The sequence below is a fragment of the Schistocerca gregaria genome, chromosome X, assembly GCF_023897955.1.
Source record: "Schistocerca gregaria isolate iqSchGreg1 chromosome X, iqSchGreg1.2, whole genome shotgun sequence".
Classification (NCBI taxonomy): domain Eukaryota; kingdom Metazoa; phylum Arthropoda; class Insecta; order Orthoptera; family Acrididae; genus Schistocerca; species Schistocerca gregaria.
This window is the reverse complement of record NC_064931.1, coordinates 724151592-724177729: the sequence shown is the minus strand read 5'-3', so window position 1 is coordinate 724177729 and position 26138 is coordinate 724151592. Positions and strand designations below refer to the sequence as shown.

Genomic DNA, 26138 nt, shown 5'->3' with positions numbered 1-26138 from the left:
CAAGTTTGATAAACTTAGAAAGTAACAATTTTGCATGTACCTTACCGCAATACCCGTTACTTGATCCATGTCTTCAAGGTATATTCAGCTAAAGTCTATGACTGACTAACGAAAATCAAGGTTGCTCTTAAAGAAGACTGAGCCCCACAAGAGTACCCAAGAGGAACACATAAGAGTATTTCAGAATATTTTGCCCAGTGTTCATTGAGATGCAAAAACTGCCATGCCAATGCTGGTAGTTCATTGGGTTTGCCTCTATGGGAGTGTCCTTTTACATGAAAAAGGAGAGTATCATTATTGCTGGAGAAAGGTATTTTCATTTCACTGGTTGTCACATGTGTTTATTTTTTTATTATTTATTTTTATTTAATTTATTTATTTATTTATTTATTTTTTTTTTTTTCACTGTGTGAGCTAGAGCAGCAGAATTATCGGGATTAGTCTGCTGCAGTTCTCTCTTAATGTGGTTTCTACCCCTCCCCCTTTTCCTCTGTAATACTTTTTTTTCTCTAATCAAGGAAGTATAAAAGCACTCACACAGATGGTCTTCTAAAACAACACTACTTTGTTCACAATTTTCAATTACAAATTTGTTGAGCTCCAGACACACAATTTTTTTCCATGGGGATATAGATATTCTTTATATTCGATGAGCAAATTTTTCTCCAGTTTACTTCCATTACATCATATTTTTTTGTAAATGGAGCATATTTCTTTGATTTTAATATTGGTTTTATGAACCACTTCGTTAACACATGAATGAAAGATCAGGTCATTTGCATGAGGTATTGTCACCTCAGCAGTGTTCTTCATATGATTCATGTCTAAAAATTCTTCAAATAAAGATTAATAGGTGTGCAGAAAACTTATCAAATATCTAATACACAGACATTGCTTCCTTGCACATGAGGTAATTCGGTAACTGTCTTCTGGCAGCATCAGTTGGAGGACAATGGTCATAAATCTTCAATGTGTCTAAGTAAACTTACTTCAAACAAAAGGCAGAAATTCAAAACAGTAAACATAAGTGTAAACAATTTCATTCTGCCTTACCTATCTGCCGCAGCAATGCCTGAAGAAGTGCCAGAACCCCTGAATTAATAATTAAACTAACTTCATTTCCTTGGTGGTTTCCAGTTAGAACACCCAGAACAGTGAGCAAAAACCTGTAAAAATGAAAGTAAAACACATAAATACAAACATTATTCCATGTTTCGATCTTTTGTTTAACTTACATGTACTTAACTCTTAAATCATCATATTTGTCAGTATTAATACAATTACACATGCCACTGCCAGAATATTCCCATCCCAACCCCCCCCCCCCCCCCCCCTATTCTTCCACTGTAAATAGTAACCAGTTTTGATAAAATAATTAGTTCACAGTATAAAAAGTGTATTGATTCTTCAATGGATTAAGTATTAGAAAATGACTTCATTCAAGATACTGCAATACAAGTGAACGGTTGAGTATGTTCCTTGTTGGTGCAAGAATATTTTTCCATTGGTAATGCTTTGTGAATATGACAAACACTTAACTGCTCTGTGGTTATAATTCCAAGTCGAAAACAAAGTTCTGATCATGAAATGTTGGGTGAATGAGTAATAAAGTTATATGAAGGAAAGACCATATAATGCTCATTAGGATGACGCACAACTAACACCATTGTGTTTGAATAAGCTTTTTGGTTGCTGACCAATTAAATTTTAAGTTTACTGACAACTGATGTGTTGATATTAACAAAAAACAGTATATGAGAATACAGACAAGGTGACACAACATATTACACACACACACACACACACCACACACACACACACACACACACACGTGCAAACAATAATAGGTGATGAGAAAGAGTTGGGAGAGGGGCATGAAGGTAACTAAGAAACCCCTGGTCACTTAGTTGTCACAGGATGTCATATAGCCATATTGTATCACAACCTTAAGAATACATTTAGATAGTACTTGTTCATAAGGACTTTCTGTATCATGGCCTCCAATTGGGTTGCATTTTCAATTGTTAAAACTAAATTTCCTGAATCCCTACATGAAATGGTTTATTATATTTTTAAATTCAAGGACTAATACAAAGCAGCAGTTGGTCATATCTATTCCCGAAGCAGCTGAGGGGAACCAATATTTTCAGGTATGACAGTCTGTTTCCTCAACATTTCATACAGCAATTCATCATAATGCGGAGCTCTGACATGGGCTACAGGCAAATCATTTTCAAATTGACCCAAAGCAAAGTGGCAGTTGTACGCTCCTACATTTGCCAAACTGGAACTTAGATGGTACTTCTCTGTCAGCTCTAAATGTTGAGGGTATGCAAGTTTGAGGCATACAATAAATTTTAGTCTGTAGAGGTGATTGGTAACCTTCTGGATGGCTAAGTGGGGTGGGGAGAATGGACACTGTGGAGCATACCCTGCCAGTAGAATTAATTCTACTCACTGACTGCCATACCTGGCATGAAATGTTTGATGAATTTCAAGAATTCTTGTCTCCGATCACTTCCTACTCTCCTTCATTTTGTACCTTGTTCTTGGTACCTGAAAGACCGAAAAGTTCTTGTGTGATGTACTATGTGTGAATCCATGTAGAGCTGCTTGTCTATCCCCAATCATCAAGTGGCACACAAAATTCAATCATGGGACCAAGAACATGTAAACCATACTGCCCGCCCCATTGTAGGAGCCTTAAAAGCCGCAACGGAATGCCTCTCAGCTCTGATAGGCCGACTGATGACCTTAGCAGTTAAGTCCCATAAGATTTCATACATTTTTTCTGGTAGACCAGCAGTTCCAATCTATCACCCAAAATCTTCCATCCTACATCAAAGACATAAACTACTTCCTGGAATGCCTCGATTCCATCACCATGCCTGTCCCACCTGAAACCTTCCTAGGTGCTACGTCTCCCTACACAAATATCCCACATACTCACAGTCTCTCTGCCTTACATCTACATCTACATCTACATCCGTACTCCGCAAGCCACCTGACGGTGTGTGGCGGAGGGTACCCTGAGTACCTCTATCGGTTCTCCCTTCTATTCCAGTCTCGTATTGTACGTGGAAAGAAGGATTGTCGGTATGCTTCTGTGTGGGCTCTAATCTCTCTGATTTTATCCTCATGGTCTCTTCGCGAGATATATGTAGGAGGGAGCAATATACTGCTTGACTCTTCGGTGAAGGTATGTTCTCGAAACTTTAACAAAAGCCCGTACCGAGCTACTGAGCGTCTCTCCTGCAGAGTCTTCCACTGGAGTTTATCTATCATCTCCGTAACGCTTTCGCAATTACTAAATGATCCTGTAACGAAGCGCGCTGCTCTCCGTTGGATCTTCTCTATCTCTTCTCTATCTCTTCTATCAACCCTAGAGTGCTATCTCTCCCAACACCCACCTAAAAGTCTCCGAAAACCTCATTCCTTATCACAATTGCAAACTTCATTCTCATCCATAATTATTTCACTTTTGAGGGCCAGACCGACAAACGAATCACAGGGAGAGCTATGGGAAGCAGGATGGCCCCATCCTACACCAATCTTTTCGTGGGCTGGATGGAAGAGGCATTCTTCAGGACCCAGCAGCTGCATCCCCTAGCTTGTTATAGGTTTATTGGTGACTTCTTTTTGGTCTGAACCCATGTTGAAGAACAACTCCTTGGCTTCCTTCAAAAGCTCAACTCCATTTCTAACCTGAATTTCACATGACCCTTCCCCAGAACCCAAGCCACCTTGTTGGATGTTGACCGTCACTTCACTTCATTGAGCCCCACACCCAAACCTCTGTCCATAGCAGACCCACAAACAAACAATAGTATCCCCATTTTGATAGATGCCATCCCTTCCATGGCAAAAGTATATTTCCCTACAGCTTATTTATCTGTAGTTCTCCCATTCAGGAAACAATGTTCCTAATTCAGGTCACACAGAAGCATCCGCCTTGTCAGTCAATACCATCCTGGCCTTGAATGTCTCAACAGAATACTCTGCCAGGGCTATGACTTCCTCAAGTTGAGTCCTGAAATGAGATCATCTCTCACAATCTCCACACATTCCCCAGAGCTGCCTTTTGTCATCCTCCTAATCTCCAGGACATTCTTGTCAAACCCTATGGTATTCTCAAGCCATCTTCTTTACCTAAAGGTTCTTGCCCCTATAATTCATCCCACCGCAAAACCTGCCCCCCTGCCCCCCCCCCCTCCCCCCCAACCACCAACTCCAGCCCCACCACTGGCAAAACATATACCACACATGGCAGGGCCACATGTGAAACAACGCATCACTTATCAGCTGACATTTGTTTACTGCATGGCCTTCTACATTGGTATGACAACCACTAAACTGGCATGAATATGTACAAATGAACTGCCCACATGATAGGTTTTATTTATTTGCACCAGTTTTGTGTAAATATTGTCTGTACTGAGCTAAGGTAAGGTAAGGTAAGGTAAGTACTGGCCAATCCATGTGTCTCTTTGCATATTTTTTACATTTCTTTAAGAGATTCTCCTTTCAATCAGTTATCTCTATAATTAAACAGTCTTAATGTACATATTCTATTGACAGTGTATTTCTGCATTTTTCATGAGTTTGTGTGACTGTCCTTACAATATTTACACATATCACATGGGAAAGAAATTACTGACAGGTTACTTTATGTAATTCAGTTTTATACATGTGTATTTACTGCTTGTGCAAATGAGTATGTACAATGGTGACAAATATGTTACTAACAGTGTACATATTTTGTTCCTTTGCACTGCATACAAGTCAAGTTGTTAAAAGAACACTCATGTTTGAGATTATTTAAGTAGTTCGACAATTTTGTATTTCAAACTAATGAATATTTTATTACTAACACACCAGCACAGGAAAAAAAAACATATATTTAAAACAGATGGAATTCTATTTTAAGTGTAATAAGCATTCTGTATATAACAGTACAGGAAACTATAAAGATCTGAAATACAGTTAAATGTCATCTGGAAGAGACAAGCCAACTGAATCAGAAGTAGATGGCCCCATAAATTTAGAATCTAGGTAAACAATACAGCCCAGCAGAGCATACAGTAGAAACCAATAAGTGTCTACATACAATCTTTACAGGTTGGTGACAAAAGGTCACCTATTTGAGAAGCTGGAAATAACTATATGACAGAACACAAGACTTTTAAAATCCCTATCCTGCAACATCTAGCAAAGATAAAATTTGGAGTGCTCCAAAATACTTAACATATCATCACAGACTTCACCAAAATTTCAAAAGCAAGACTGTATTTTCAAAAATAAGGAAACATTTATCATCCAGTTTCATTAATCACCTTTCCACTCACTCACTTTTCATTCATAGAAAACTGATAGGAAGCCATAATATTTCAATGATACAGAGCCACACAGTACTTATTTTTGGTACTTTGTGTTGTTCTTTCTTTTTTACAGATATTAACTGATAACATTCTTGGGGTGTACTTTTTTATTTTAATGTTGCAATACAAAGACATATAATAAATATAAATTACTTATATCATACCTAGCCCAGGGGACTTTGCGAAGCCAGTTACTCAGACCTTCATTTAAAGTACCCTTGTCTTTGAATTTGTTTGTACGTCGCGGCTGCTCGGCAAGGAGAACATGCTCACGCAGAGCTGCCACAGCCCATGATGTTATTTTTGACTGAGCCTGCAGTATCTCCATTTTCTGGTGTGGTGAAATAAGTTGAATGTTATGCAAGGAGTGAGAAAGCTCATCCCTAGAAAAATTATAACAAAAATGTTACGTTGCTTGCCAATGTATAAACCATTACATTTCATATAATTCATGAATAAGAGTGTAACAAAGCACTTGTACCTGGGACGTTTCTTGTTATATGAAAGGCCTAACCATCCATTTAGCATTGCATACTTGACAGAAGGAATTAAATAATCTCTTTTCAACAGCTCATACATCATTTCAATTCCTTTAGTTCTCATTCTTGCACGTTGGACCTACACAAAAGAATATTTTATCATTTTTAATAGAAGTTATATAGGCAAATTTCACTAAAATATACTGTATGTGAATTTTCTACATTTTAGAATTCTTTAATGCAAAATTTTAACAGCAACGGCAGAAATTCAATGGAAAATGATCATGGCCATTATCTTCTACATATATGTCAAAACAATTTCATATAATGCAAAATGCCCTAAGATCATGAACTTCACATAACTTACATAACTTAAGTAAAAACTAAATTTATAAAAATGATGTTACTGATCATATGCAAGACTCAAATAAGATTCACTATTCACAACACTTATGGGTGAACTTGAAAATGACAATGCAAGCTGAAACAGCAAGCTTGAAATCTCAAAATAAAAGCAAATAAAAAATTACGTTGCACCTACTGGAATTTACTTCTTATAAGATGTTGTATTCTGACTTAGTTCATGCCACAGGCCCCACTGACAAGAAAATAAAAGTAAAATAATTATAAACAGGCAGAAAGGAAACGCATACTTGATATATGTGCAGGAAGTGTGGAAAGTTACCAATTTCAGTAACTACCGTAAAATGCACCGTTTGCTAGTGGAAGGAAGGGGTAACATGGAAAAGGTACAATTAATTGCATATTCATTAGCATCTACCAAAAGTGTATGATTGATAGTTAAATCACTAGTAGACAACAATACACTGAACATCAACACCTCATTCATTAATGTAGGTGTCATACTTTTGCCTGCATGTAAAGCAAAGTAAACAGTAATCTGTAGCAAAACTGATAATGGCATACAATAGTGAAGAAGAAAACAAAATTTTTGGCACAGAATATAGTTTTGGAAATGCTTGGTCACAAACTAATTTATTCACCATAAACATTTTGATACAGTGTCAGGCCCCAAATATGGCGAGTACAAGAAATACATTATAATAAATGTCAATGAAACTTTTCTCATCCATAATATTCATACTTACAATAAAATACAATCAAAAGCACTGCACTGAACAGGTGCCTGAATGTTATGGAGGGGCAGTTGAATTTTGTGAAACTGAACTTTTAATTACGGTTATTTATAGGTCTCCTAACACAGAGTATTTCTGCTCAAACTGGAGAGGAGTCTTTGTTCACTTTGTAGGAAATCCCAAGAATTAGCTGTCTGTGGTGACTTCAATATTAATTTTATATGTGACTGTGCATGAAAAAGGAAGTTGGAGGATCTGCTAAATTCATATGATCTGATACAGACTATATTTTTTCCAAGCAGGGAGCAGGGGAACAGTAACACAACCATAGACAATATTTTTATTAATTATTCATTACTAGAGCAGCATTCTGTTAGTAAAAGGGTGAATGGCCTTTCAGACCATGATGCACAAATATTAACACTAAAAGGTTTTTGTATTCACACAAATGTTATACATAATTACAAACTACATAGAAAAGCTAATCCAATGACAATAGAAAGATTTTGAAACCTTTTTTTTTTAGGAACAAGAGCAGAAGGATGTTTGTAGTGCTCATAACATAGATGACAAATATAGTGCTTTGCTCAATACATATTTTATGCTCTTTGAAAGTTGCTTTCCATTAGAATGTTCAAGGCACAGTACTAGCAGTAAAGGGTAACCTGGGTGGTTGACTAGTGAGATAAGGATATCATGTAGAAGAAAGTGGAAATTATGTCAAAACATTAGATATAGTCAAAATCGAGCTACAGTAGTCCATTACAAACAGTACTATAAGGTACTTAAAAACATTTTTAGGAAGGCAAAGAGTATATGGTACACAAATAGAATAGGTAATTCACAGGTTAAATTAAAGCCATATGGTCAGTCATGAAGGAAGTGTCTGGTCAGCAACACCAGGTCACGAATATAACGTCAGTACATTGTAAAAAAATGTTTCTGTTGCTGATAAGTCAGTTGTATGTACAGTATTTAACAATCACTTTCTGGACATAGCTGGTGAATTAAGTGAAAACTTGGTTTCAACAGGGAATCGTGTAATTCTCTTGGAAAATGGCTTTCTGGGACTGATGTCAGAAATACTACTCAGTGATGCTGACAAGTGGGAGACTGAGTCAGTAATTAAGTCACTGTCTCTCAGGGATATGATAGAGTATCTAGCAGAATACTAAATTACTGTACTGCACATGTTAGCCCTGTACTTAGCCATATCTGGTTTTTTTTCCTTTATGAATGGTCAGTTTTCTGAATGATTACAGCACTCAGTGGTGAAGCTCCTTTATAAAAAGGGAGAAAGGGATAATGCAGAAAGTTTTAAACCTATTTCTCCGCCATCACTGTTTGCTAAAGTTATTGAAAAGGCTGAGTTTGTAAGGATAATTTATCATTCCATTTAACATAATTTGCTGTCAAATGTACAGTTTGGCTTTAGAAAAGCTTTAACAACTGAAAATATTATATTCTCTTTTCTTTGTGAGGTACTGGATGGATGAAACATAAGGTTTCAAATGCTACGCATCATTTCTGATACAACTAAGGTGTTTGATTGTGTTGATCGCAAAATATTGCTCCAGAAGTTGGACCATTAGAGAATAATTTAAGAACAGACAGCAAAAGGTCATTATTATTCATAGTACTGAAAATGGCTATGATGCCGGGTCCTCGTGGGGCATGGTTAAATGGTGGGTACCACAGGGATCACTGCTGGGCCCACTCCTGTTCCTTATTTATACAAATGATATGCCTTCTAGTATTACAGGTGATTCTAAAATATTTCTGTTTGCTGATGACACTACCTTGGTAGTAAAGGATGTTGTGTGCAATGTTGGCATTGTTTGAAATAGTGCAGTTCAAGGCATAAGTTCATGGCTTGTAGATAATAAACTAACGTTGAATCACAGAACACTCCGTTTTTACAGTTTCTAACTAGCACACAATTCAACAAAACCTGACTTTCTAATTATGAAGAATGGGCATATGGTTAGTGAGATTGAACATTTCAAATTTCTAGTTTGTTCCAAGAGATAGTAAACTGTCATGGAAAGCCTGTGTTCAGGACCTTCTTCAAAGAATATGCTGCAATTTTTACTATTAGAACACTATCTGAAGTAAGTGATAGTTAGACACAAAAAGTAGTCTATTTTGCCAATTTTCATTCACTTGTGACATATGGTATTATATTCTGGGGTAACTCTTCCCATTCTCAAATAGTACTTTTGGCTCAGAAACAGGTGGTTCAGGCACAAAGTTCGCAAATCTCTTATCAACCCCTGTTCATTGGTCTGGATATTCCGAAATTCGCCCCTCAGCATATATATTATTTAATGTTGTTTCTAGTTAACAATATCAGTTTTTACCAAGAACTGGCAGCTTTCACTCAGTTAATGGTAGGCAGAAATCGAATCTGAATTTGGATCGCACTTCCTTGACTCTCATCCAGAAAGGCATGCAGTATTCTGCTGCATCCATTTTCAATAAGCTACCCCAAGAATTTAAAAAGCCTTGCAGTAATCTGCATGCTTCCAAATCTAAAGTGAAAGGTTTCCTCATGGGTCACTCCTTCCTTTCTGTCGAGGAATTATTTGAAAAGTTCAGCTAATTCCTGTGTGCCTTTGTTGATTGTGTTTATACACTCCTGAAAATGGAAAAAAGAACACATTGACACCGGTGTGTCAGACCCACCATACTTGCTCCGGACACTGCGAGAGGGCTGTACAAGCAATGATCACACGCACGGCACAGCGGACACACCAGGAACCGCGGTGTTGGCTGTCGAATGGCGCTAGCTGCGCAGCATTTGTGCACCGCCGCCGTCAGTGTCAGCCTGTTTGCCGTGTCATACGGAGCTCCATCGCAGTCTTTAACACTGGTAGCATGCCGCGACAGCGTGGACGTGAACCGTATGTGCAGTTGACGGACTTTGAGCGAGGGCGTATAGTGGGCATGCGGGAGGCCGGGTGGACGTACCGCCGAATTGCTCAACATGTGGGGCGTGAGGTCTCCACAGTACATCGATGTTGTCACCAGTGGTCGGCGGAAGGTGCACGTGCCCGTCGACCTGGGACCGGACCGCAGCGACACACGGATGCACGCCAAGACCGTAGGATCCTACGCAGTGCCGTAGGGGACCGCACCGCCACTTCCCAGCAAATTAGGGACACTGTTGCTCCTGGGGTATCGGCGAGGACCATTCGTAACAGTCTCCATGAAGCTGGGCTACGGTCCCGCACACCGTAAGGCCGTCTTCCGCTCACGCCCCAACATCATGCAGCCCGCCTCCAGTGGTATCGCGACAGGCGTGAATGGAGGGACGAATGGAGACGTGTCGTCTTCAGTGATGAGAGTCGCTTCTGCCTTGGTGCCAATGATGGTCGTATGCGTGTTTGGCGCCGTGCAGGTGAGCGCCACAATCAGGACTGCATACGACCGAGGCACACAGGGCCAACACCCGGCATCATGGTGTGGGGAGCGATCTCCTACACTGGCCGTACACCTCTGGTGATCGTCGAGGGGACACTGAATAGTGCACGGTACATCCAAACCGTCATCGAACCCATCGTTCTACCATTCCTAGACCGGCAAGGGAACTTGCTGTTCCAACAGGACAATGCACGTCCGCATGTATCCCGTGCCACCCAACGTGCTCTAGAAGGTGTAAGTCAACTACCCTGGCCAGCAAGATCTCCGGATCTGTCCCCAATTGAGCATGTTTGGGACTAGATGAAGAGTCGTCTCACGCGGTCTGCACGTCCAGCACGAACGCTGGTCCAACTGAGGCGCCAGGTGGAAATGGCATGGCAAGCCGTTCCACAGGACTACATCCAGCATCTCTACGATCGTCTCCATGGGAGAATAGCAGCCTGCATTGCTGCGAAAGGTGGATATACACTATACTAGTGCTGACATTGTGCATGCTCTGTTGCCTGTGTCTATGTGCCTGTGGTTCTGTCAGTGTGATCATGTGATGTATCTGACCCCAGGAATGTGTCAATAAAGTTTCCCCTTCCTGGGACAATGAATTCACGGTGTTCTTATTTCAATTTCCAGGAGTGTATAAACTTAGAGTGTGTCATCTTTTTAGTATTCATAAACATTTTATTTTATCTGGTATTACTCTTCTGTTGTAATTTTGTGTACTGACATGTTCTGTGACCATGAAACCAGATGTGTCAATACTATCTTTCTCATATGCATTCCATTTGGAAATCAAGCTATTTCTACTTCTCATTTTTGCCTTCAGACAACTTTCTATTCTAAGGAATATGTAGAAGTTACCATCTTTAATAAATGAGAGAAACTTGTAAAAGAAGACACACATTCTTTCTTTGTATGATATTGAATGGGGAAGTTCCAGCTAGCTCTGTGTCTATTCTTATCTGTAGGAAACAGAAAAGTTTAACTATGTTGGTTATTTGTCCACAATTTGATATTAAAAGGTCTCTCACAACTGGATTCCATGTCAGAAAGTGGAATATTCTGTGTTTTGCTGTATTTATGTAACATTCTATTTAGTGCAAACCCATAACTAAACAATAGCTTGCCACATCTCTTATCTATGTTATCTTAAATGTTGTGTCATTTTCAGATGTTTAAAAGAATAAATCAATAAAACCGTCAAAGCACTCAAGTCCAAAACCAAGAGCTGGGTCATCAATGAAGTACAACGCTTAGAACCAAAGGCACGTTTATTACAAACACCAATGTGCAACTAGAAAAGAACTGACCTCCTAGATGGAAAGTGCAGCTATTTATATAAATATCAAATATTCACAGAACATTACAAACATCAAGAATCTGCCAGACAAAAATAAGTTGGGTCAGAACCAGCAACCTGCAGTATGCCAGCCAGCGACACTAACCATTGTGCCACACTCCATACACCACAGCTCATGGCATCACTCTCTCCCCCCTCAAGAAACAGCAACCTACTATTTTAGAAGTTCTCATCGCAAACATCTACAGCATCCTGGATATAGATCCTGTCAATGGTCCTCCATGTGGTGGCCCTGGTGGTCATGTCATAACATCCGCTTCACTGTGAGGAGCACTGAAGGTAGCCACTCCCGTCAAAGCTTCACTATTGTTGAGTGGCTCTTCAATTTCCTTGAAACTCTTATTATTGATCTGTACCTCTGAACTGTAGTAGGGCTTCATATCAAGAGCATGGATGATGTTCATGAACTTATGTCTTCTTGGTGAAGGATCATAGTCCACTGTTTCATATACGATGACTGACAAGTGATGACGGATACAATACAGTCAAAATTAGCACTTTAGTAACTTTTCCAATAGCCCTACTCACCACAAAGGCATAAAAATTCATACCAGGTCTCACAGGCTGCTAAAACACAGAACAGTTCCTGGTGTTAAAGTACTCTCAGTCTTCCTCCTGTGGGTCCATAGTCTGTATATGAGACAGCCGCTTTGCTTCCTTGATCTTGGTGATGAGATGTTTCATGTAATCATCCTGAGTATTGTCCAGTTGAAATTGGAACAGTGTATTCAATTGCCATTTCTGCCTAATGACTTTGGAGCAGAAAGAATGATTTGAACTCTGTAGTGTCTAGCTTTACTGTGTTGTTGACGAGTGTCACAATGAGCATTATTGATTCCAGTCTCCATGATTGAGATCAACATACTTTAAGAGCGCATCATCTTATTTAAGTTTTCTGTGAGGCCATTTATTTATCTGGGGATGGTAGGCAGTTGTCATCCTGTGTGTGATGTCATAATGTGAAATTACCTCTGATACTAGTCTTGACTGGAAGACTTTTCCATGATCAGAGATCATTACATGGGTCATTCTGTGCTTCAAAATGAGGTCTTCTACAAGGAGCTGTACAATTTCCAGGCCTTTGACATTTGGCAAAGCTTTGATGACAGCACAGTAAGTGACAGTGGCGTAGCGTGAGGGGAGACTTTGAGACTTAGTCTCCCCTGTATTTGTGCTTAAAAAAGATGCAACAGTAATTCATAACAAAATATAAACAACTTTCTACTAAGAGCTCTAAATGTGCGAAGACATCAGTTTTGTATCCCGCACTGCACCCTGAGTATTCGTGCATTTGCCTGCTTGAGACTTTACTGTTCTCAGTCTCTGCCTCCCTTCCCTTACCTGGCTGTGTTAGTGGCATTCTTGGCTCCCCTCCACTTCTGCTCTTCCATGAAGGCTGGTGCACTGCACTTGTTAGCAGGTATAGGGACTAGTTTCTGCCGCTTCTATGCTGGCTTTTAACACGGAAGTGAACAGTCACATGGTTTGTGTTCTTAGTCATTCTTGTGCGATTTTAGTGCACATTTTCATTGTGTTGCCAATGTGAGTGAGCCAGCAACTGAACACCTACTAGAATTTTTATTAAAGACGCCTTTTTCTACATTAATGTACGAAAAAAGTGCAAATTGAAGGACAGACAACCTACTCCTATATTCAGTGGAGTTTTAAGTGAAGCCAAACAAAAACGTACTTTTCAGACAGCCTGGTACGAAAAGTATACTTGGCTGATTGTGAATGCAGCTAATAACAGATTACATTGTTATATATGTCTTCTGTTCGGTGGTAAAAGGGAATGGTGCAACGAAGGCATTTGTACAATAAAGAACTTTGACAGGAAAGCACAAAAGCATCAGATATCAAAATGTCACCTGCAGACCAAAGAATCATTTCAGCTATTGGGTAAAAGCAGAACTGACATTCCCTTTCTGAAGCCGCTCGTCTGACAGCAATAAAATACAACGAACAAGTTGCATCCAACAAGAGAGTATTGGCTTGTCTTATTCAGGCAATTGTATTTCTTTGTAAACAAGACTAGCCTTTCGTGGCCATCGAGAAGACGAATCCTCCAGCAACAAAGGTAACTATCTGGAATTATTGGATTTACTAGCTCAAAGAGAGCAGTTAATCCGAGACCATCTGTCATCATCTTCAACCTTTAAAGGAACTTCTCCAGATATAGATAACGATGTAATAGAAATGATAACTCTGCCAGGTAATGAGAAAATAAAATCTGAAATTCAGAACTGCAATTTCATTTCAGGTCAGTTCAGTTAGACGTGTCATGCAACAGTCAAATGAGTATAATATTCAGGTACTGTATTGCAGACAAAACATTTACAATGTTTATCGAGATAAAACTGCTGAAGGTTTGTCAAACATTATTCATGCAGTACTGAAAGAATGGAATGTGAAAGGAAAAGTGGTTAGTCAAACATATGATGGTGCTGCAGTAATGGTGGGCATAGAAAGAGGACTACAACAAATGGTGAAGCAGTTCTGTCCCTATGCACTGTTTATTCATTGTTATGCACACCAACTGAATTTGGTACTGTTACATGTCTCCAAAATCATACGAAAAGTACGCATGTTTGTAAGTGTTCTTACTGCATTCCATTTGTTTTTCAGCAAATTATCAAAACGAACTGTATTGCTAACTGAGAAAGGATTTAAACTGTCACATGCAAGCAACACTCACTGGAACTTTCGTTCCAGGGCAGTTTCAACAATATCTAGTCACTTCTCAGAGCTATACAGTGTAGGACCCAGAATCTTTGGGCTGTGCTGTGGGAATGAAACGATGGATGGATGATCCTACTACTGTCTACTAGCTTTGCTTCTACTAAGGGTGCTTTGTTTATGTTGATCATCTCTTTAATGTTCTTCAGTCAAAATCTGTCAGTATAACTGCTTGCCACGGTGAAATAAGAACTGTTTTGAGAAACTTACAACAGTTAAGAACGGAAACATTCATTGATGAATGCATTAAATGCAGCTTGTGTTTGAATGGCAACTTATCATTCTGTGATAGTCAAAAAGACATCTCTCAGGGCACTAACTTACGAATACTGGATTAGCAAATTGTTCAGATGGAAAGAAGATTTCAGGACTTTCCCCAAATTCAGTTTGCTGAACTTTTGAATGAAAAGTGTTTCCCGAACTATTAAAAAGAATTCCCAAAGTTGAAACTGCTTCAGTTATTAGAGCAGTACCCTTTCATCAAACAAGAACAACTTGAAAATGAACTGTGTAACATATAAGCTGATGAGAAAAAACACTTATCTCCAATAATCCTCTTAAAATGCATTGTCAACAATGATTTACACTATGTTTATGAAGGAACAACGACGTTCCTACGTTTGGTTTTGACCCTACCCGCAACGACAGCAAGCAGTGAACAAAGCATGAGTACCCTTAAAAAAGTGAAGAATTATTTAAAGAATTCAATGTCCAACACTCGGCTGTCGTGTTTGAGCACCTTAGCAGTAGGAAAGATGCTACTTGGAGAGCTATCCAGTGATCAGATCTTTGTAGACTGAGTTATAGACTTAGTCGTGGAAAGAAAAGACAGGCGCATTGCACTTGTTTACAAGAAAATGTAAGTGCTTCTTCTCTTGGTGCTGGAGTTCTACAAATTTGTCATCATTTCTTGAACAAGTTAATAATAATAATAATAATAATAATAATAATAATTATTATTATTATTATTATTATTATTATTATTATTATTATTATTATTTCTTTCCTTTTTCTGATCTTATGTATGGTTAAAAATGGAAATTGACATGGACCTTGATCAAGCTTGACTTCCTTTTAACTGTACAGTATATGTTACATTGCATTTAGGAACTTTCGGGTAATTGAACATGTATCAATAATCACAGATTTCTGTAGTTGTATATATACGTTTGAATGTAGTTGTATTGCGTTGATGTACTGGTGGATATTGTGTGGTATGACTCCTGTAGTCAATAGTATAATTGGTACAATGTCAACTTTATCCTCATGCCACATGTCCTTGACTTCCTCAGCCAGTTGGATGTATTTTTCAATGTTTTCTCCTGTTTTCTTCTATATATTTGTTCTATTGGGTATGGATATTTCGATTAGTTGTGTTAACTTCCTCTTTTTATTGGTGAGTATGATGTCAGGTTTGTTATGTGGTGTTGTTTTATCTGTTATAATGGTTCTGTTCCAGTATAATTTGTATTCATCATTCTCCACTACATTTTGTGGTGCATACTTCTATGTGGGAATGTGTTGTTTTATTAGTTTATGTTGTAGAGCAGGTTGTTGATGTATTATTTTTGTTACATTGTTGTGTCTTCTGGGGTATTCTGTATTTGCTAGTATTGTACATCCGCTTGTGATGTGATCTACTGTTTCTATTTGTTGTTTGCAAAGTCTGCATTTATCTGTTGTGGTATTGGGATCTTTAATAATTTGCTTGCTGTAATACCTGGTGTTTATTGTTTGATCCTGTATTGCAATCATGAATCCTTCCATCTCACTGTATATATTGCCTTTTCTTAGCCATGTGTTGGATGATTCTTGATCGATGTGGGGCTGTGTTAGATGATACAGGTGCTTGCCATGTAGTGTTTTCTTTTTTCAATTTACTTTCTTTGTATCTGTTGATGTAATGTGATCTAAAGGGTTATAGAAGTAGTTATGAAATTGCAGTGGTGTAGCCGATGTATTTATTTGAGTGATTGCTTTGTGTATTTTGCTAGTTTCTGCTCGTTCTATAAAGAATTTTCTTAAATTGTCTACCTGTCCATAATGTAGGTTTTTTATGTCCATAAATCCTCTTCCTCCTTCCTTTCTGCTTAATGTGAATCTTTCTGTTGCTGAATGTATGTGATGTATTATATATTTGTGGCATTGTGATCATGTAAGTGTATTGAGTGCTTCTAGGTCTGTGTTACTCCATTTCACTACTCCAAATGAGTTGATCAATATTGGTATAGTATAAGTATTTATAGTTTTTGTCTTGTTTCTTGCTGTCAATTCTGTTTTCAGTATTTTTGTTAGTCTTTGTCTCTATAGGCCCCCGGGCTCAGCAACTGTTGTGGCTCAGCACCTGAAGAATAATTTGGAAAATATTTCGAGTAGATTTCCCCACCATGTTATAGTTCTGGGTGGAGATTTTAATTTGCCGGATATAGACTGGGAGACTCAAACGTTCATAACGGGTGGCAGGGACAAAAAATCCAGTGAAATATTTTTAAGTGCTTTATCTGAAAATTACCTTGAGCAGTTAAACAGAAAACCGACTCGTGGCGATAATATATTAGACCTTCTGGTGACAAACAGACCCGAACTATTTGAATCAGTTAATGCAGAACAGGGAATCAGCGACCATAAAGCGGTTACTGCGTCGATGATTTCAGCCATAAATAGAAATATTAAAAAAGGTAGGAAGATTTTTCTGTTTAGCAAAAGTGACAAAAAGCAGATTACAGAGTACCTGACGGCTCAACACAAAAGTTTTGTCTCAAGTGCAGATAGTGTTGAGGATCAGTGGACAAAGTTCAAAACCATGGTACAATATGCGTTAGATGAGTATGTGCCAAGCAAGATCGTAAGAGATGGAAAAGAGCCACCGTGGTACAACAACCGAGTTAGAAAACTGCTGCGGAAGCAAAGGGAACTTCACAGCAAACATAAACATAGCCAAAGCCTTGCAGACAAACAAAAATTACGCGAAGCGAAATGTAGTGTGAGGAGGGCTATGCGAGAGGCTTTCAATGAATTCGAAAGTAAAGTTCTATGTACTGACTTGGCAGAAAATCCTAAGAAATTTTGGTCCTATGTCAAAGCGGTAGGTGGATTAAAACAAAATGTCCAGACACTCTGTGACCAAAATGGTACTGAAACAGAGGATGACAGACTAAAGGCCGAATTACTAAATGTCTTCTTCCAAAGCTGTTTCACAGAGGAAGACTGCACTGTGCTTCCTTCTCTAGATTGTCGCACAGTTGACAAAATGGTAGATATCGAAGTAGACGACAGAGGGATAGAGAAACAATTAAAATCGCTCAAAAGAGGAAAGGCCGCTGGTCCTGATGGGATACCAGTTCGATTTTACACAGAGTACGCGAAGGAACTTGCCCCCCTTCTTGCAGCGGTGTACCGTAGGTCTCTAGAAGAGCGAAGCGTTCCAAAGGATTGGAAAAGGTCACAGGTCATCCCCGTTCTCAAGAAGGGACGTCGAACAGATGTGCAGAACTATAGACCTATATCTCTAACGTCGATCAGTTGTAGAATTTTGGAACACGTATTATGTTCGAGTATAATGTCTTTTCTGGAGACTAGAAATCTACTCTGTAGGAATCAGCATGGGTTTCGAAAAAGACAATCGTGTGAAACCCAGCTCGCGCTATTCGTCCACGAGACTCAGAGGGCCTTAGACACGGGTTCACAGGTAGATGCCGTGTTTCTTGACTTCCGCAAGGCGTTTGACACAGTTCCCCACAGTCGTTTAATGAACAAAGTAAGAGCATACGGACTATCAGATCAATTGTGTGATTGGATTGAGGAGTTCCTAGATAACAGAACGCAGCACGTCATTCTCAATGGAGAGAAGTCTTCCGAAGTAAGAGTGATTTCAGGTGTGCCGCAGGGGAGTGTCATAGGACCGTTGCTATTCACAATATACATAAATGACCTGGTGGATGACATCGGAAGTTCACTGAGGCTTTTTGCAGATGATGCTGTGGTGTATCGAGAGGTTTCAACAATGGAAAATTGTACTGAAATGCAGGAGGATCTGCAGCGAATTGATGCATGGTGCACGGAATGGCAATTGAATCTCAATGTAGCGAAGTGTAATGTGATGCGAATACATAGAAAGATAGGTCCCTTATCATTTAGCTACAAAATAGCAGGTCAGCAACTGGAAGCAGTTAATTCCATAAATTATCTGGGAGTACGCATTAGGAGTGATTTAAAATGGAATGATCATATGAAGTTGATCGTCGGTAAAGCAGATGCCAGACTGAGATTCATTGGAAGAATCCTAAGGAAATGCAATCCGACAACAAAGGAAGTAGGTTACAGTACGCTTGTTCGCCCAATGCTTGAATACTGCTCAGCAGTGTGGGATCCATACCAGGTAGGGTTGATAGAAGAGATAGAGAAGATCCAACGGAGAGCAGCGCACTTCGTTACAGGATCATTTAGTAATTGCGAAAGCGTTACGGAGATGATAGATAAACTCCAGTGGAAGACTCTGCAGGAGAGACGCTCAGTAGCTCGGTACGGGCTTTTGTTAAAGTTTCGAGAACATACCTTCACCGAAGAGTCAAGCAGTATATTGCTCCCTCCTACGTATATCTCACGAAGAGACCATGAGGATAAAATCAGAGAGATTAGAGCCCACACAGAAGCATACCGACAATCCTTCTTTCCACGTACAATACGAGACTGGAATAGAAGGGAGAACCGATAGAGGTACTCAGGGTACCCTCCGCCACACACCGTCAGGTGGCTTGCGGAGTACGGATGTAGATGTAGATGTAGATGTATTTTTCTTTTAGTTCTTCTTTAATATTTGTATTATCTATTCCTATTTTTTGTCTGTATCCTAGATATTTATAGGCATCTGTTTTTTCCATCGCTTCTATGCAGTTACTGTGGTTGTCCAATATGTAATTTTCTTGTTTAGTGTGTTTTCCCTTGACTATGCTATTTTTCTTACATTTGTCTGTTCCAAAAGCCATATTTATATCATTGCTGAATACTTCTGTTATGTTTAGTAATTGGTTGAGTTGTTGATTTGTTGCTGCCAGTAGTTTTAGATCAATCAATGTATAGCAAATGTGTGATTTTGTGCTGGTATGTTCCAGTAATATTGTATCCATAATTGGTATTATTTAGGATGTTGGATAGTGGGTTCAGAGCAAGGCAGAATCAGAAAGGACTTAATGAGTCTCCTTGATATATTCCACACTTAATCTGTATGGGCTGTGATGTGCTATTATTTGAATTTGTTTGGATATTAAGTGTGGTCTTCCAATTTTTCATTACTATGTTCAGGAACTGTATCAATTTAGGATATACATTGTATATTTCCAATATTTGTAGTAACCATGAGTGGGGTAATCAATGTATGCGTAATGTAGCGACTTTTCTTTAGTTTTAGCTTCATATGTCACCTCTGCATCTATTATCAGTTGCTCTTTACATCCTCGTGCTCCTTTGCAACAGCCTTTTTGTTCTTCATTTAAAATTTTGTTCTGTGTTGTATGTGTCATTAATTTCTGTGTAATGACTGAAGTTAATATTTTGTATATTGTTGGTAGGCAGGTTATGGGGCAATATTTAGCTGGGTTTGCTGTGTCTCCTTGATCTTTAGGTTTCAGATAATTTATTCCATGTGTAAGTGTATCAAGGAATGTGTATGGGTCTGAAATGTAACTGTTAAATAATTTAGTTAGATGTGAATGTGTTGAGGTGAATTTCTTTAGCCAGAAATTTGCTATTTTATCTTTTCCAGGGACTTTCCAATTGTGAGTAGAATTAATTGCTTGGGTGACTTCATGTTGGTAAATTATCACTTGGGGCATTTGTGGTATCATCTTGTATGTGTCTGTTTCTGCTTGTATCCACCGTGCATGCCTGTTATGTTGTACCGGGTTTGACCATATGTTGCTCCAGAAGTTTTCCATGTCTGTTATGTTTGGTGGATTGTCTATTTTAATGTGTGTGTTATCTATTGTCTGGTAAAATTTATTTTGGTTTTTGTTTCCTTCTATTTTCACTTTTTTTTTGTATCTTCTAAGTTGTTTGACCATTGCTTGTAATTTCTGTTTCTTTTCATCTAATTGCTCTATCGCTTCTTGTTGTGAGATTTTACCTAGCCTTTTTCATTTTTTGTCTGTTATTTCATTTCTTATAAATTGTGTTAGCTGTCCGATGTCTTTTCTCAGTTTTTCTATTCTGATTTGTAGCCTGTTTTGCCATGCTGGTTTTGTGGGTTTCTTCTGCGTGTTGGTTGGTTCTGATCTCTGCCTAGTGTGTATATTTAGCGTAGTGAGTGCCCCTATATAAACCAGCAGTTGTAACTCTTCCATAGTTATATTTTTATTTATTTTGTTGTGTATGATTGTGTTGATTGTTGTTCTTGTTGTTGTTTCGACTTGTGGGTTATTTGGTGGTCTATGCAAGAACGGTCTCATGTCTGTATTTGTGTCTTTGTATTCTATATATGTCAGCTGAAATTTTTCTTATATGTCAAACATGTGTGTCACTTCGTGTTCTATTTGTGCTTGTTCTGGTGGCGGCCTTAAGATTTCGTTTTCCTCTGATTGTTTAATTGATGAGTGTTGTTCTTTGTTTGTTTACTCTGGGATGTTTGAGTCCATTACTGTATTTTCTTCTTCTTCTGATTACACATTATTTTGTTCCAGTATTTGTTGTACTTGTTGTTTGATGTTTTCTGATTCTGACTGGGGTATCCTGTTATTTTTCATTATTACACGGATCTGATCAGCTAGTCATTGTTCTGTTAAAAATTTTAATTCTAGGTATCTGGTAGTAAGTGTTGTGTATACTTGTGATCTGTATGCAGTTGTGTTGGTTCCTAAGTTTGTTGCTTGGTAATAACAGAACATGAGGTGTCGGTTAACTTCATCTGACCATCTCATCCTCTGTCTTTGTTTTCCTTCTAGAACGGTTGCAGGAAGCATATCCAGCAAACCAACTCTATTTGGATTTAAATCATTTTCCGTGTGGCTAGCAGTGTTACCATTGTGGACGGGCATAGGATTCAAGCGTTGTCCTTGACCATGACAGCACTTGTCCGAGGCTTCATTAGTTCTGTCCTGACCCAACTAATCACACTAAAAGGAGGGTTAGCGCTATTAGTGGTTTGTTCTTTTCGTCGCTTTTTACGACTGGCAGAACATACCAGAGGGCTATTCTTTTCCTGGGCCTCCACGGGGTTTATTATTATTATTATTATTATTATTATTATTATTATTATTATTATTATTATTACTATTAGTGGTGGAGGTGGTGGTGGTGGTGGTGGTAGTAGTAGTAGTAGTAGTAGTAGTAGTAGGTGTTGTTGTTGTTGCTTTATTTGATACGTTTTGTTTCTTTTGTTTAAATTATTGTTTATTGTACCTTCCCAAGAGGTAGATTCCAATTCTGTGGAATCGTACAGCTGCAGACAGGATTGGTACCAGATGCCCCAGAGGTAACTGCAGCACGTGCTTCTGTCATTGGCATTCCTTACAGAGGCTAACTTAATGTCTAATGGATTGGTAGAGATCTGCCTGGTGATACCTGCATCAAATTCTGTCTGAAGTCCTAATGAGTTGTACATAATCAGATTTTGGAGGGTCATGGAAACACTTCAGGATAGCTGGCTGAAGATGAGCTGAGATGATGAGCAACCATTACTGTCATAATGGATCATAGTTTCTTTTATATAATGCTCCTTTTATTAATGGGAATTTTCCTTTGGTCAATTACTCCTTCTTCAAAGCTTCTATGGTTTTCAGCAGTGCTGGATTTTCCATTTGTTCAGCATTAATGTCATTTAATGCAGCAATGAAGAGATTTCACCAATGCTGCTGTGTTCTGCCAAAGGATTCCTTGAAAGGCAGTCAGAATCCTTGTGTTTGACTGCAACAACTCACCAGTCAACCTGATAGATCCTGAAGGCAAGTTAGCCAGTGCAGAGTATTATAGTCTACCACAGTGGTGAATGATTTGCCAAATAAATACAGCCAGAACTTGTTGATGAACCAAACAACTGCAAGGCACTATTTCTATGTTGTAGAACAGTTCATCTTGGACTGGCTGAGTACTCAGGAAGCACAAGATATCCCCTTTCCAGTACCTTCCTAAACTTGTCCCATAATCATCAGAGCTGGTGTGAAGTTCTATCTCAGCATTCTTGTCATACAGTGCTAGGATTGGAGAAGATGTTAGTGCCTCCTTAAGGACAAGGAGAGTTCTTTCTTGCACCTCGATCCAGGAAAATCTGGCATCTCCCTGTGAAAGTTCATTGTTACAGAAGTCCTTTATGAATTGCACATAGTACAAACTTCTCACATCATGAATGTGCAGAGGAGTTGGAAAAATCTGTGTCTGCTTTTACTTTCTTTGTATCAGGATGGACTTTCTCACCATTCATTAGACTATAATTTCTAGAGAGGCAAAGAGGCACTTTTTCATATTCAGGTGAGGCCTGTGGTTTGAACACAATTAAAAATAGTTGTCAGATGGCTTAAAATGTCTTTCAAAATGATAATGTCTTCCAGATAGCAAAGACACATCAGCCATTTAATGTGTCAAGGCATGGCTGGAGCATTACACAGTCCAATCTGAATAATTTTAAATTCATAGATGACTTTAGGAGTTATGAAGGAAGTTCTTCCCCAGTCAGTCTTGTCAACCTTGATTTGTCAGCACCCTGTCTTCATGTCCATAGTTGAGAAATACTTTGCTCATGTCAAGCATTCTAAGGTGTCATCAATGTGTGGCAATGGATACATGTCTTACCTCATGATTTTGCAGAAATGCCATATGCCACGCTCCTTCTTATAAAGAACCACAGGGTACTCTGAAGGTCCAATGATGTTATCTTGCAACAGCTTCTCCACTTCCTCCTGCATTCACTATCACTCAGCCAGTGACATCCTACATGAGTGCTGGCTAATTGGTGGATGATAACAATGTTTTACCATGGCCATTTGGCCTACCTTTTCCCCATTCTTGATATGAAAGCATCTGCAAATTCTATTTGCAGTTTGCAGTTTTCAGAAAGGCTTTTCGAAAAAAAATGATATATATGTTTTCACTGATCAAATATTAAATGCTCTGAATAACCAGACATCACCCATTGGTATTTTTTGTGATCTCTCAAAGGCCTTTGATTGTGAGAACAATGGAATTCTTTTAGATAAGCTAAATCATTATGGTTAGAGGGGGTCATTGCACAAATGGATTAATTCATACTTACCTGGAAGAATGCAGAAAGTTTAAATAAGTGGTTCATGTAATGTTAAAACAACAGCTGATTCCTCAAACAGGGGGGCTATCAGGTATGGGGTCCCACAGGGTTCGGTCTTAGGTCCTTTACTGTTATTGATATACATTAATGACTTACCATTCCACATTGATGAAGATGCAAAGTTAGTTCTTTTTGCTTATGATACAAGTATAGTAATAACATCCAAAAGTCAAGAACTAAGTGATGTAATTGTAAATGATGTTTTTCACAAAATTATTGAGTGGTTCTCAGCAAACGGACTCTCTTTAAATTTTGATAAAACACAGTATATACAGTTCCGTACAGTAAATGGCACAACTCCAGTAATAAATATAGACTTTGAACAGAAGCCTGTAGCTAAGGTAGAATTTTCAAAATTTTTAGGTGTGTCCATTGATGAGAGGTTAAACTGGAAGCAACACATTGATGGTCTGCTGAAACGTCCGAGTTCAGCTATGTATGCTATTAGGGTTATTGCAATTTTAGTGATAAGAATCTCAGTAAATTAGCTTACTATGCCTACTTTCATTCAATGCTTTTGTATGGCATCATATTCTGGGGTAATTCATCGTTGAGTAGAAAAGTATCCATTGCTCAAAAAAGTATAATCAGAATAATTGCTAGTGCCCATCCATGGTCATCCTGCAGACATCTATTTAATGATCTAGGGATCCTCACAGTAACCTCACAGTATATATATTAACTTATGAAATTTGTTGTTAATAATCCAACCCAGTTCAAAAGTAATAGCAGTGTGCATAGCTATAACACCAGGAGAAAGGATGATCTTCACTATGCAGGGTTAAATCTGACTTTGGCACAGAAAGGGGTAAATCATGCTGCCACAAAAGTCTTTGGTCAGCTACTAAAAAGCATCAAAAGCCTGACAGATAGCCAACCAAAATTTAAAAATAAATTAGAAGAATTTCTAGATGACAACTCTTTCTACTCATTGGCTGAATTTTTAGATATAAATTAAAGGAGGGGGGAAAAAACCAATTTAAACATTAGTGTCATGCAATATTTTGTGTAATGTAATATCTTGTGCAGACATCTTTTATTAACCTGGCACATTCCACATCATTACGAAATGTCGTATTCATGATCTATGGAACAAGTATTAATCTAATCTCATCTAATCTGATAGTAGTTTTCTACTCTACGCTGTTTCTGTGTGGAGCATGATTCTTTGTTGATGCCACAAATCTGCCATTTTGGACTGGTTTGGCAATCCCTACACACATACCATTAGCAATGAACTGAACTGTGCCTCCACATGGCAATTATTGATCCAAAGTTCTCTTTGACCACCTATAATGTTTATGACTTTCATTGGCATGTAGATGTCTTTTAAGGCCCTTAGAAGCTTCTGCAACTGCCAAAAGCTTCACAGTTTAACTGAGAACCTTAGCTGATATCTGGAACTTGTCTTGTTGATGATGGGAGGAAAATAATGTCTTTAATACCAATCAACTGCCCAGAACAATACTTCTAATGTGTGCTTGTTGGAATAGCTTCATCAATGTGGAGCTCTGATATTTCACAGTCTATGACTGTTTGTGATGCCTGCAAGAAATCCCATCTGGGAACAAAATTATGACTACATTCTGTTACAACATTAAGTTTGGAGGGCTGTGCTCTGTCATCAATAGTTATTCTTGCAATACATGATCCCATCAGCTTCAGGTACTACCCATCTATGACTTTCAGCACAATCATTTCCACATTACAGAATATAGTCTTCTTCAGCTGAAAATAATAATTATCTGACACTAGAGCAAAGGAATTTCGTGAGTTGCCCAGTGCCTGGACAGGATGGCTGTCAATGGTGTTAATGAGGTTTCATAAGTGTTTGTGACTGCTGTAGATGAAAGATATGCATCTGTGGCAGTCTCTCCTCCATGATGAGTTTTTCTGAAGGTGGTGGCTAGGCAAGCAGCTGGTACTTCTGTACGGTGATGGAGAATGTCTGTGGCGTGTTGGAGAACCAGTGATGGGCTTTATACAACTGGTTGTCTATAACTGTCAGCAGTTGAGTGGCATTAACAGAACTGTTGGATGGGTGAGATCCAGCAGCGTAATAGATACATAAAAAACTTGCCTTTTTTCTCTGCACTAGCATACAATGCATCCAGGTCCTACAAAATGGAGACCCACTGGCATGTTCTCTTCTTCCCTCCATATGCCTGTTGTTCTGTGGGGCATTATACATGGTGGAGGAGTTTATGTAACTGTGTAGGTCAGGTGATGGGTTGTTGTTTGACGACTGTGGCATAAGTCCAGGTTGGCTGAGTCCATACTTCCTGGCACACATGGCTGCTATCTGTTGCTTATTCGGTGCAACAGTTCTGACTGTCATAAAATGCAGTATCTCTTCTCTAACTACCTGTCATATGAGCGCGG

The 26138-nt window shown here is 38.7% G+C and overlaps 1 protein-coding gene across 2 annotated transcripts in view; it reads right to left on the bottom strand.

Annotated features, from left to right (window-relative positions):
• Window positions 1-26138, bottom strand: part of LOC126297739 (E3 ubiquitin-protein ligase HERC2) — a 752343-nt gene that overhangs the window by 434607 nt on the left and 291598 nt on the right. For both annotated transcript variants that reach the window (XM_049988889.1, XM_049988890.1), the window contains 3 exons: window positions 5860-5996; window positions 5543-5761; window positions 1054-1166 (listed from right to left, as the gene is read on the bottom strand). In XM_049988889.1, coding sequence (XP_049844846.1) covers window positions 1054-1166; window positions 5543-5761; window positions 5860-5996 — 469 coding nt within the window. The remainder of the gene's footprint in view (window positions 1-1053; window positions 1167-5542; window positions 5762-5859; window positions 5997-26138) is intronic.